This window comes from Sinocyclocheilus grahami, unplaced genomic scaffold (genome assembly GCF_001515645.1).
Source record: "Sinocyclocheilus grahami isolate Dianchi unplaced genomic scaffold, SAMN03320097.WGS_v1.1 scaffold186.1, whole genome shotgun sequence".
NCBI lineage: Eukaryota > Metazoa > Chordata > Actinopteri > Cypriniformes > Cyprinidae > Sinocyclocheilus > Sinocyclocheilus grahami.
This window is the reverse complement of record NW_015505365.1, coordinates 699,127-712,679: the sequence shown is the minus strand read 5'-3', so window position 1 is coordinate 712,679 and position 13,553 is coordinate 699,127. Positions and strand designations below refer to the sequence as shown.

At 34.8% G+C, this 13,553-nt stretch overlaps 1 protein-coding gene across 1 annotated transcript in view; it reads left to right on the top strand.

Annotated features, from left to right (window-relative positions):
• egflam (EGF-like, fibronectin type III and laminin G domains) overlaps window positions 1-13,351 on the top strand; it is a 24,833-nt gene extending 11,482 nt beyond the window's left edge. The window contains exons 9-21 of the mRNA XM_016284662.1: window positions 1,407-1,573; window positions 2,888-3,000; window positions 3,165-3,585; window positions 7,282-7,382; window positions 7,467-7,567; window positions 8,630-8,774; window positions 8,934-9,123; window positions 10,251-10,274; window positions 10,403-10,481; window positions 11,209-11,352; window positions 11,460-11,543; window positions 11,752-11,855; window positions 12,513-13,351. Of these exons, the coding sequence (XP_016140148.1) occupies window positions 1,407-1,573; window positions 2,888-3,000; window positions 3,165-3,585; window positions 7,282-7,382; window positions 7,467-7,567; window positions 8,630-8,774; window positions 8,934-9,123; window positions 10,251-10,274; window positions 10,403-10,481; window positions 11,209-11,352; window positions 11,460-11,543; window positions 11,752-11,855; window positions 12,513-12,664 (1,825 nt within the window). The 3' untranslated portion in view covers window positions 12,665-13,351. The remainder of the gene's footprint in view (window positions 1-1,406; window positions 1,574-2,887; window positions 3,001-3,164; window positions 3,586-7,281; window positions 7,383-7,466; window positions 7,568-8,629; window positions 8,775-8,933; window positions 9,124-10,250; window positions 10,275-10,402; window positions 10,482-11,208; window positions 11,353-11,459; window positions 11,544-11,751; window positions 11,856-12,512) is intronic.
• Window positions 13,352-13,553: the final 202 nt, after the last annotated feature.

The window sequence follows — 13,553 nt, the reverse complement described above, 5'->3', positions numbered from 1 at the left end:
TTAAGTTTTAATATATTTACAGTAGGAAATTTACTAAATATCTTCATGGAACATGACATTTACTTAATATCCTAATGATTTTTGGCATAAAAGAAAAATCTATAATTTTGACCCATACTATGTATTTTTGGCTATTGCTACAAATATCCCCCAGCGACTTAAGACTGCTTTTGTGCTCCAGGGTCACATTTTTGGTTCCACAAAGAACTATTCAGTTAAAGGTTCTTTAAAGAACCATCTCTTACCTTTTTGTAATCTGAAGAACCTTCTTTCTTTTTTGTGAAACAGAAAGGTTCTTCAGATGTTAAAGGTTCTTTATGGAACCATTTAGACAAAAAAGGTTCTTCTATGGCATCGTGAAACACCTTTATTTTTAAGAGTGTAAGGCACGCATCACTATTAATATACTGCTCATACTCAGGTTTAAGGATTTCTAATTAAATGCCTGAATTTGAATTGAGGTTGAAAGCAGGATGCAGAATTTCAAATTGAATTTGAATGCAAAGAACTGAAATGAATTTTCAAAGAAATATTCAAATTTCAAAGATATTCAAAGAAAAGTATATGAATGTAATGTGGGAAGTGCCACCTGTAGAAATTTGCATTTATATATTTCATCATATTTGTCAACTTAACTTTTGTCAACCAAAGGACCAGCGTGCTATTTTATTATTATTTACATTATTTCATAGCTTTTATTTTTACATTTTCAGTTTTCATTTTAATTTTTGTTTTATTTTGTGTTTGGGATTTAGTTGTTTTTATTATTATACAGTATATATATAAAAAAAAATTCTGTTAAGTTTCTAAATAAATAAATAATAGTTAGTTAGTTGCCAAGGCAACATTTCTCATTGTTAAGTTTTTAAGTGTAAGATTTTTTTTTTATATTTATATTTTATTTTATTTACTGCATTTAAGGATTTCAATCTGCCCTGTCATTTTTAAATGTAATTTTAAATTGGTTTTAGTAATTTTGTTTGTAATTTTGTAATTTTATTATTGCTATTTTGTAATATTTCTATTTAGTTTCTTAATAATAATAAAAAAAATCTGTTTTAGTTGTAGTTATTTTACTATTTCAACTTTAACTTAAACATTTTTTTGCCTTGGCAAAAGTTTTAGAGTGTAAGATTTTCATTCAATGTTTTATTTTATTTTAATTCAACTTTATTTCAATCAAGTTGAGGATTTAAATCCTGCCTAACCACATTGTCACCTGCCTAACTATAAAACCTGCAAAAAGTTCCATGAATTTGTTGTGAGGGCGAGACCTAAAGTCATAATTATAAACTTGGGCTGGACCCTAGCATAATCATTGCAAATTTGTCTTCATATTTGCTTTAAAAAAATCTAGTAGAGTTTTAGTGTTACAATTAACTTACAAGTGTGTGTGTGTGTTGCAGATCGGAGATGGACACTGAGTGGACGCACATCAGAGAGCCAGTAGAGTCAAACTCTATGGTGCTCAAGGGTCTGATTCCTGAGACGGAGTACCAGTTTGTCATCAGAGCTGTGAACGCACACGGCATCAGCCCTCCCAGTGCCATCAACAACCCTGTGCACACTCTCGGTGAGTTACAGTGCGTTCAGGACAGGACCTTATGAGACCCTCAGGTCTGGCTACTGTAAGGTTACTGGTTCACCATTGTGATAAAAGGGTCTAAATGACTATACTTAAGTGTGTGGTTTGCATGGTTTATGTTGTGATCGTTATAGTTTGGATGCTCCTCACAGGTTTGTTTGCGTGCATGGTGGCTGGAAAGACCAGACTAATTAAATTAAGCATCTTAAAGCCTGTTCATTTTGAGGAAGATGCTCCTCTTTGTCACACAAACGCCACAAGGAGGAAGATTACAGCTAGTTACCTTCCCAAACCCTCCAGTAGACGGATTAAGAACAGAGACCCCCCAAACAAGAATTTGCTGCTTAAATTTTGTTGGTCTAGACATCCAACCAGTTGGATCCACCCAAAAACAACTGGATTTAGACAACCACTGACCAGCTCATGTGTTCATTTTAGGTACAAAATTACATTTGGGTCAGTTCTGAAATGTAAAAGTGCATTAAAACAAAGAGTAATCGCAACATTTGTTACAATTTAGTCCCTGTTTTGGGAACTGAATTGAGCATGTCATATAAATTCTAATGTAATACCTGAATTTGAATTGAGGTAGAAAACAGAATGCAGAATTAAAATTTGAAATCAAACGTAAAGAAGAATTGAAATGCATTTCCAAAAGAAACACAGATTTAAAAAATATTCAGAAATATAGAAATGTACATTTAGTTGGTATATTTCATATAAAAAAAGCTTTTGTTGACCAAGGTGCAATAGTGTTATTTTAGTATTATTTATACACTATTATAGCATTTATTAATTAGCTTTTAGTTTCATATTTTTGGTTTTAATTTTAATTTGAGTAATTTTGTTTGTACTCATTTTTAATATTTCTATATAGCATTAATTTATTTTTTATTTCAGTATTTGAGTAATTTAGTACTTATTTTATTTCGGATAGCTGCAAAGGCAATATTTGTCATTTTCAAGTTTTTTAAAAGTTGTTTAATTTTATTTCAGCTTTTATTTCGATTCATGAAAATTACGTTTTAGTTTATTAACAACGCTTGGGTTACTCTTGTCATTCCAATTCAGTTTACCTCTTCCTGTACACACAGACCCAATTTCTTAAAAAAATAAATAAATAAATAAATAAAAAAAAATCTGTGTGCTGTCAGAATCTATGTTTCTAGTATGTTTTTGAAATCTAAAATCAGGTGTTTTGTACATGAAATCATGATGATTTTTTTCCTGCTTACTTACTGTATTTGGTATGAGGTCAAATGACTGAAATATACACTGCTTTATTTAAAAAAAAACAAACAGGTTCAGCAGATATAGGCAGTGGAGACTATGACGTCTACATCTCAAACTCTGACAGTAAAGATGAGGACGGCTTTGAAATCGATGACTCAGATTATGACGTCTTCATTGAGGAGGTGAGCCATCTTTTATGTTGTTAAAGAAACCTAAAATTAAAAAGGCAAAAGTCACCGAAAAAAGAGAGAACTTGAAAAATTCTAAACATCTTTTTTTAAATTTTTTTTACAAAGAATGTGTTGTTATTTAATCTTTCTGGCATTCATCTGTACATTTCTTGCAGGTAAAGTCGTTAACTAGCAGTAAGAAAAGCGGCAGACGGTCTCAGCTCCGCACCCACGTCGGGACTCCCAGAAACGGAAATGTTATTTATAGGATGCGTACACCTGCTTCCCAAAATATCAGCTTCACTCCAACTACAGCGGCAGCATGGACCACATCAACAACTCCTGTAACCACAACAATGCTCACTAGCTCCACCTCCAGTACAACCACCACACCTGTTATACTGACAGGCTCCGCCCCCACCACGCCTTCTCCCAGTCCGTCAATGACGCCGTGGAAAGGGCAAAGACCCCGGGTCTATGATGTACCATGTGACGAGACGGTCTGCCCCCCCGACAGCTTCTGCATCAACGATTACGACACTGGAGGCTCTCGATGTCACTGCAACCTCGGTCACCAGGGAGACTTCTGCTCAGAAGGTGAGTTTGTTTACAATGAGAGTCAATATTCTGAATGACGTAAATCAGTACATACTGTATTTGATGTTTAATATTAACTGCCAGCCAAAAGTTTGGAGCAATTAAGATTTTAAAAATGTTTTTGAGATAATCGCTTCTGCTCACCAATGCTCCATTTGATCAAAAATACAGTAAAAACAGTAATATTGTGGAATACTATTGTAATTTAAATGAATTGTTTTCTATTTTTTAAAATGCAATTTATTCCTGTGATGAATTTTCAGCATCATTACTCCAGTCTTCAGTGTCACATGATCCCTCAGAAATCATTCTAATATGCTGATTTACTGCTCAATAATTATCAGTTATTATGTGTTCAGTTACTGATTACTGATTCTTGTTATCAATGTAGAAAGCCGTTCTTTCGTATTCTAGGAATAGGATTTATTGAAATATAATTTTTTTGTTATGTCATAAATATATTTACTGTCATTTTTTAAACCAGTTTACGGCATCCATGCCAAATAAAATTATTGTCTATTTTTTTTTTTAAATCATACTTACCCTATACTTTTGAATGGAAGGGTATCATGGTATCCACAAAAATATGAAGCAGCACAACTATTTTCACTATTCATTATGATCATGTGACACTGAAGACTGGAGTAATGATGCTACAAATTCAGCTTTGCATCACAGGAATAAATTGCATTCAAATTGAAAACAGTTATTTTAAATTACAATAATATTTTACAATATTACTGTATTTTTACTGTATTTTCTGATCAAATAAATACAGCCTTGGTGAGAATAACAGACTTCAAAAACATTAAAGGGGTCATATGATGCGATTTCAAGTTTTCCTTTCTCTTTGGAGTGTTACAAGCTGATTGTGCATAGATAAGATCCCTGAAGTTGCAAAGACTAAAGTCTCAAAACCAAAGAGATATTCTTTATCAACGTTAAGACTCTGCCACGCCCCCCTAAAACGGCTCGTTCTAACACGCCCCCCCATATCTACCTCACTATGTGGAAATATTAGCATACTGCCGCCCAAATGTGCACGCAAAGAAAGAAGGCGTGGTTTCAGTAACCACAGTTAGTGTTGAAGCAGCATGTAAGGGAGACGCTGTGTGTTTCTAGGCGAAAGCAAAAGCACTTTATTTGGCCTTCCGAAAGTAGATGCATTTAGGAATCTTTAAGATGACTTACAACAGAACAGCAATGCATTTTATGGACGACCGTTTCGTGAACCTAGGAGAGGAGGTCATTCTCCCTTTGCTATGACAATCTGGCGCTGCTGAATAAGCTACTGGTTTGTTATTAGTTTAAGTATTTGCTATTGACTGTTCAAATGCGGAGTTTTTCCGAAATTTTCTACGAGTGCTTGCGGTGTTCGGCCAATCACAATGCACTGGGTCAGCTGGCCAATCAGAGCAGACTGCGCTTGTCGGAAGGAGGGACTTTGTAGAATACTAAGCGTTTGAGAGAGGCAGGGCATAGAGGACCTACAATAATGTACAGTATTTGAAAAATAATGTGTTTTTTGAACATTAAAGCATGTCAACATATTCTGTTACACCAAATACACCAAATAATGATCATATGACCCCTTTAAAAGAATGTAATTATTCCACACGTTTGGCCGGCATGTTATAGTTATGTTAGATTACACAACACAAACATTTTACCATGTTGCTAATTTCTACCAGACTCAAAGTGAAAGTTCACCAAAAATGAAATTGTCATCATTGATTCACCCGCACCTTGTTCGAAATCGGTTTCATTTTTGAGCGAACTATCCCTTTGAATGATGCCACTGAATTAGACCACGCCCTTTCACCAAAGCCCCACCCACTAAAACATGCTAAATGAACATGCAGAGACGTTCTAATAGGCTGGTTTGTGGATTGGCTTAAAAAAAGTGCGAACTCTGACTCTTTTCTGCTGTTTAGACGATCTAAGGTGGTCAGCGAGACAGATGCGGTAACCTATGACACCTTTTTTCTGAAACCTAGTATATTTTATATGTGGTATTTGAAAAAAATAAGATAAATAATAATTTAGAACGAATCACTGATAGGCTATTTCGTCTCTTTTCTTAGTAGACATGATACACCCAGATGTTTTTTGAAGTTTAGTTGGATTCAGTAAGATTTCAAATCTACTAAACTCTTCTAGAGCTCAGTCTCTCTCTCAGATGGGTGAAGAATTTGTGTCTCTTTGCCTTTTTCATTTCATTTCTTCCTCCATCTCTCTCTCATGTCTTCTCTGAGGTCTCTTGGGAGTGTGTAATCTTTGAGTGGGGAGGTTTTCATGTGCTGTTGTCTATTCCCCTGGCATTCCTCACTATGTCTAACCTTTTCAGAGCGAGTACAATAACATTCTAAATCAAGTTGACTCCACAGACAAGATATTGCTTTATTGTCCTAAGTCTCTCACTGTATTGCATATCAGTTTCAATATTTTTAAATGCAATATATGTTGTGCTGAAAATTGCAATTGCATGAAATGTCACTATTCTTGTGAGCTGAAGTCATTCTGAGTGTCAAAACGTCAGCTTGGGTAATGGCCAAATAATATACATGTATGTTATATATTCTTTCATATAGCCTCTAGGCCCCAAATGTCTTCCGTTGGTTCCAAACTTACCTGATCCTAAAGTAAACTATGCTGAATTATTATATAGTATCGGTTTCCACTATAAACAGATATTTCCACTTCAGATTTGTTTGAATATTTCTATCTGGCAAAATGTAGTATTGCTTTTTGCAAGATTTCTATTTCAAATAAATGCTGTTCTTTTGAATTTTCTGTTCATCAAAGAATCCTGGAAAAATGTATCATGGTTTCCAAAAAAGCATTTCTACTAATAATAAGAAATGTTTTCTAGAGCAGCAAAAATTATTTCTGAGGGATCATGTGACACTGACAACTGGAATGATGATGTTTTGCATGACAGGAATAAATTACATTTTAAAATGCATTACAATAGAAAACATTTGAAGAGTTTGTTTGCCAAAACAGATAACTCTGTTTTTTTTTTACATTTTCAAAAATCATGTTTTTTTATGTTAATATGTTTGTATTGTGTTAGTTAGCTAGTATTTTTTAGTTATTTTTGAGCTAATCAAAATAACCCAACTGCAGTTTAAATGAGATTAATTGGAATGCACAATGAAAAAACATGATTTTTGAAAACCGTTAAAAAGGGAGTTATCTGTTTTTGCAAATGAACTCTTCATTTATTTTGAATTCTTTCCCAATATCACTGTATTTTTAATCAAATAAATGCAGCCTTGGTGAGCAGAAGAGACTTCTTTCAAAAACATTTAATCCTACCAACCCCAAACCTTTGTCATAAACATTGACTAAAACTCACAAAACTTTCATTTGCATTAAATTAGGGTTTGGGCTAAGGGTCATGTGGATGTGGCTGTACCCCAACATGGCAGTGATGAACTATGGGATTTGTGCCCAAGAGATGAAACGCTCCGTAATCACAGCGCTGTCACAGAAGATGATGACGGGCCAGAAAGCTTGTCCAAACGGACTGAAAGAAATCATTTTCTATGACCTTCAGTCATAGTGTTCGGATCTATAGACTCTCGAGACTGAAACACACAGTATACGGAGGGTGTGTGCATGTACAAATCTAAGACTGAAAAAACGAGTGTCACAGGAAGTACTGTAACCGCTTAGCTTTGTGTCTTACAGGTCTGACGGTAAATTTCCCAAAGTTCTATGGCTACTCCCACATGACGTTTGAACCTCTTAAAAACTCTTACCAGAGCTTCCAGATCAGCCTGGAGTTTAAGGTAATCACATATACAGGCAGACTTTGATGCGTTTGAGAGGGTTTTGAGATCAGACGCTTATGAATGACTGCTTTGACCTCTCAGGCAGAGGTTGAGGATGGATTGCTGTTGTATTGTGGAGAGAATGAACACGGTAGAGGAGATTTCACCTCCCTGGCCCTCGTACGGGGAAAACTACACTACAGGTATCTCCGATTTTAAATACAGTTCTTCACCTCATGCTGATTCCAGTCAAGCTCTGTTTTGTAGCTAATTTTCATCTCGGATGTGCTCTATATTTTAAAGTAATGCATACTTAAGATGCAGTTGCGTACTGGATTGTGATTTACACACACACACACACACACACACACATGTTGTGTTTCCATGTTTTATGGGGACATTCCATAGGCGTAATGGTTTTTATACTGTACAAACTGTATGTGCTATTGCCCTACACCAACCCTACCCCTAAACCTACCCCTCACAGGAAACTTTCTGCATTTTTACTTTCTCAAAAAAACTAATTCTGTATGATTTATAAGCTTGTTTCCTCATGGGGACCTCAAAAAAAATATATAATATATATATAAAGACCAATATGTATACACATATATGTGTATATATATATATACACATACATACATATAAAAAATGTGTGTGTGTGAATGTGTATTTATATGTATATATTTAACCAAAAATGAATACAAAACAAAAATGATTTTGACAAAAAAAGACTTAATACTAGACATAATATTTACATAACATTTATACTGTATAATACATAATATTTGCATTGTTGTTTTGATTTCTTTCTTAGACTACTTACATATTGAACCATGGTCCCCCCTCTTAAAAAATAAAGCATACATAAGCCCAAAAAGGAAATAAAAGAATTATTGAATAAGCATGCATCTTATTCTGTGTCCTAGTCTCCTGAAACATTGGTGTCTCATATTTTAGAGCAGTCAACACAATTTATGAAAGAAATCAATTAAATCTGTATGTGTGTGTAAAAAAAAAGGTTTAACCCCCCCCCCCCCCCCCCCCCCCCCCCCCCCCATTTATATCAATTTATCGATTAGTATTATTTAATCTAAAACTATCATTTAAAAAAATTTTTTTTTTTGGCTACACTGTAATCGCAGGTATTTCCATTTTCACTTATCCTATTGAGAAATATTGATTCATTAAAATTTTTTTTTCCTCAATGAAATTTAATTGATTTTGTGATTAGTAGTAGTTGATCTTGAATTTTATGTGCACAGGTTTAACTGCGGTACGGGTGCAGCTCAGATTGTAAGTGGCAGCTCCATTGTGATTGGACAGTGGCACATGGTCACAATATTTAGAGACGGCATGAATGGCTGGCTGAGACTAGACAATGACACACCGGTGTCAGGCCGTTCTCAGGTACGCATGCTTTCATACACAAACACAGCACAAATTATAAAAAAATGAAGTCAGGTGTTGTGGCTGGTTTTGTGTCATGTGCTGAACTCACCAGTCAGCATCCAGGACTGGAACTATCCATTTTATGAAATGCATCTAACAACCTCTTCTCTCTTTTAGGGTCAGTACACTAAAATAACGTTCCGCACGCCTTTGTTTTTGGGCGGAGCTCCGAATGCCTATTGGCTGGTGAGGGCGGTGGGCACCAATCGTGGCTTTCAGGGCTGCATGCAGAGTTTGACTGTCAACAGTAAAGCCATTGACATCCGACCCTGGCCTAAAGGAAATGCACTGAGCGGAGCAGACATTGGTTAGTTTGACATACCCCATAACTATGAGTGTCCAAATAGATTTTGTCTTTATTTTGAACAGCTTTATCTATTGTTTTATGATTTTCAAATCTTAAAGTCTTTTTGTTTTGTCAAATGTTGTGCTTAAAAGTATTTTTGTTTCAAAGAAATTCTGTCCAGTGGGGGTTCATCAGTTAATAAAGAGCTGATAATTAAATCATAAATGCCAAATTTAAATAATAAATAATTGAAAAATAAATGCAATTATTGCCAAATGCATAATGTGCAGTATGCGGAAAAACATACTATATCCATTAAAAATAGAGTTTACTGCACTATACAGTATATGATGTGCACCATACAGTATGCTAGTATTTCATTCCAAAAGTAGGCAATGTCAAATGATTTACTGGCAAACTACTATTCTTACTATTTCAAGGTATGCAAATTTCCTATATGAATTTATGTTATATGTTATTGTTAACTGAAGACTGAAAATCACTTTTGGCAATTGAAATAATAAAAAAAATCCTAATACTTAGAAAGGTTGCCTTTTACTTAACTAAAATAATTTTAAAATGACTAAAACTTAAGCAAAAATAAAGATTATTTACAGCTATATAGAAATTAACATAGACGTATTTGTATAATTAATATTATAATTATTATCTATAAACTTTATCTATTATTTTATGTCATTTTAATGTCAAAAGCACGTTAAAAAATGACAAAAACTATCAAAATAAAAGTGAATTAAACTGGAAAAAAATACAGTATCTCAGAATGCACTGCACTACGTTTAATCTTCCATGCCTGTTATGACTCCTCTTTGAATTATTATTTGATCAGGTTGTGTTTTTAAATACAAAATTAGATTAAAATGCAAATAACAATATGAATATAGCTGAAAACAGTGCAAACTACTAAGCTTTGCACAGTGCTTCTCATATTATTAGTATAAGGTTGAAACTGCACTCTGCAGGAAGGCAGATATCCAGGAGTGGGACTGAGCGCTAAGTGAAAACTTTCCTTCCGTAGCATTTTTTAGACTGAGATGTCGCTCTGATATTCTTTGCAGACATCTTCCATAACACCTCAAAATCTTTCTTAAGCTTCTTTTATTCTGTTTTGTGCTCTCACTGTGCAGAATGTGGGAATTATTGCTTAAACAGTAAGTACAGCAGGCAAAATCTTATTTATGTCTGCTCTTTAATAAGAATGGCTTTAGTGTATTTATGATGTGTGCTGCCATCTAGTGAATGTAACAGAGTTGTGCACTTTTGTGTTTCACTGTATCAGCTGTCACTGAATCTATTGAGATCCCTCAGTTCACAGGACGCAGCTATCTGACATACGACAACAGAGATATCCTCAAAAGGTAGAGTACTTTTGCTTTTACACTCTATAACTGAGCTCGAATCAATAGAGTGAATTAGTCCCTGCATACTTGTTCAGCAGCCTTGGTTCTAGAAGTATTTAACAAGTCTTTGTTAATGCATTATATGCCGTGAACTAAACCAAGCAGCTATGAGGTGAATCACAACATTACAAAATTGGATTTTAAGGAAAAAAGTATTTGAAAATCAGACATAAAAGAATATGTGCTTAACTGTTTTAGTGAGGGAGAGAACTACAATCCATTGAAGCCCTGCAAATGACAATCAAATGAAAAACAATGGTGAAATATAAAACTATTGATTTGAAGTTGTTGATTATAACTATAAAAACAATAGTTTTATGCAAAATGTGCATTACATCATTTGCAGTGCTTCATGGGAGAGTGTGTTCCTTGAAAACTCTTTTGGTGCAATTTGCTCACTGCAAATCTCTGATTGGTGGAATTTTGCACAGCATCATGGGTAATGTAGTTTTCCACTTCGACTTCCACTGTTAAATCAAGTAATTTGAAATAATCCAAACAGATGGCGTCATCAAAAGCACATACCATTGATTAACAACCTTGGAGCTCAATGTAGGCCTGTTAAAAATCTATTACCCAAAGAACTCGATTGTTGCACTCTATGCTTCATATAAAGTTTTTGTCTTTTTTGTGCATACTGTACATGCATGCACACGTGCTAAAATAACGGTGCGTGTCTCTGCAGGGTATCAGGTTCCAGAACAAACATGTTCATGCGTTTTAAGAGCACGTCTAAAGATGGTCTTTTACTATGGCGGGGGGACAGTCCAATGAGAGCCAACAGTGACTACCTGTCTCTCGGCCTTCAAGACGGAGCGCTCATTTTCAGGTATAACAACATATCCACCTGCAGTATGCTTAAAGGCATGATAGTTACATATGTCAGACAATTTACAGATCCTAAGATCCTCCTAACATCTCTTCTTCTCTCTACAGTTATAATCTTGGTAGCGGAGCCGGCACCGTGGTCATTAATGGCACATTTAGTGATGGCAAATGGCACAGAGTGAAGGCTGTCAGGTCAGACATTTGCCATCAGATGTATTTCTTCATCAAAATTTCACATAATTCAGCATGTTTTTTGTTTTTTTTGTGAAACCTGATAGTAATTTCTGAGTGAAAACTGTTTAAACGTAAATACTACGTCAAATGTCAGGCAATTTGCATCATTTAAGACGGCCGTAGTTTTCTCAGTTTAACGGTCAAGACGGTTTGTCTCTGTTTGAAGGGATGGACAGTCTGGTAAACTAACCGTTGATGATTACGGAGCTAAAACAGGCAGATCTCCTGGAAAGATGAGACAGCTGAACATCAATGGTGACCTTTACATTGGTAAGATTAAACACAATTACGACGTTAATTGAAATGTGATAACAATTATGATAATGACAATAGATGTTCATACAAGAGTGTGTATGAAATAAAGTAGGAATAAAAAAACACTACCATTCAGAAGTGGTTTTCTTGAAAGAAACTAATTATTTTATTCAGCAAAGATGCATTAAATTGTTTAAAAGTGACAGTAAAGACATTTATAATGTTAAGAAACTGTTTGTTTTGAACCTTCTATTCATTACAGAATCCTGAAATAAATTGATTACAGTTTTGATAAAAAAAATATGAAGCAGCACACCCCTTTTCAACTTTTTGTATGTTTCTTAAGCAGCAAATTAGCATATTAGAATGATTTCTGAAGAATCATGTGACTCTGAAGACGGGAGTAACAGTGCTGAAAATTCAGCTTTGCATCATCAGGAATAAATTACATTTCTACAAGTCTATTGAAAAAGAAAATAGCTATTTTAAATTGTAATAATTTTTCATGAATATTACTGTTTTTGCTGTATTTTTGATCCAATAAATTCAGCTGTGGTAAGCATAAGAGACTTCTTTAAAAAAACAAACATTGAAAAGCTTTTGAATGTAGTGTATGAATTGTGCATGTATTTGTCTAGTTCTGTTGGTGATTTTGATTTCAAACTTCTCCAGGGGGGATGAAGGAGATCGCGTTGCACACTAACAGGCAGTACATGCGAGGTTTAGTGGGATGCATTTCTCATTTCACTCTGGCCACAGACTACCATCTGTCTCTGGTTGATGATGCAGCTGACGGCAAGAACATCAACACCTGCACCAACTGAACACCTCAAAAACACCAGCTACAGATCGTGACCATCAGTATCTGTGATCCAAGAACAACATCATCAAAATAACAACAATATCAGGAACACCAACATCACTGACCTCAGCTGAGAAGCAACAAATACATTTGCAGTTGCAGCCAAAATTAATATATGCCCCATTCAACCCTTCAAAATCATCATAGTTAGTCAACAATAAGCTATAACGTAATAAAAGAGCCAAACCTACAGCATTTAGCTTGGAACATTGTATATGTGGTGAGATGAGGATGAAAGTGTTTTCTTGTGAACCTTCCATTATACACCAAATTCCTGCACCAACAGCAAGAGCTTCTGCACTCAGTGTAATAACAAAACGGTTTTCAAACATGTAGTTGAATCACAGTAAATAAATGTTGTAATATTTCATAAGCGAGCATGCATATATTTGAAGGCAAGCCCAGCTCAGAGGTTGTTTGTCCATCATGCAATATTTGATCTTTTAAAGCATACTAAACATGTTTATACGCCAAACTGTGTATGTTTTCAAATCTACAAGCCCTTTTTATGGCACTTACTGTATGATTCTGCAACCAGTTCTTGTCCTTAGTCAGATGGGTCCTCTTGTATTATTCTCTTCAAGGGCAAAGTTGAGGGACAAATGAATTTATATAATTATTGTTTTTTTTTATACTATTAATTTTGAATCAGTATTTAGACTGATGAATTTATAGATAAAGATGGTTGTGATGAATAGCTGTCATGTAGTGTAGTAAACGTCTCTCTCTTCTGAGGTAATGTTTGCACTGTGAGTTTTTAGGCTGCTAGTGGTGGAAGGACAAAGTGATGTGGTTTTTCTTTTGTATCAGAGGTTTCTCTTTAACGTCTCTGCCTCTCTTTTCCTTCTAGC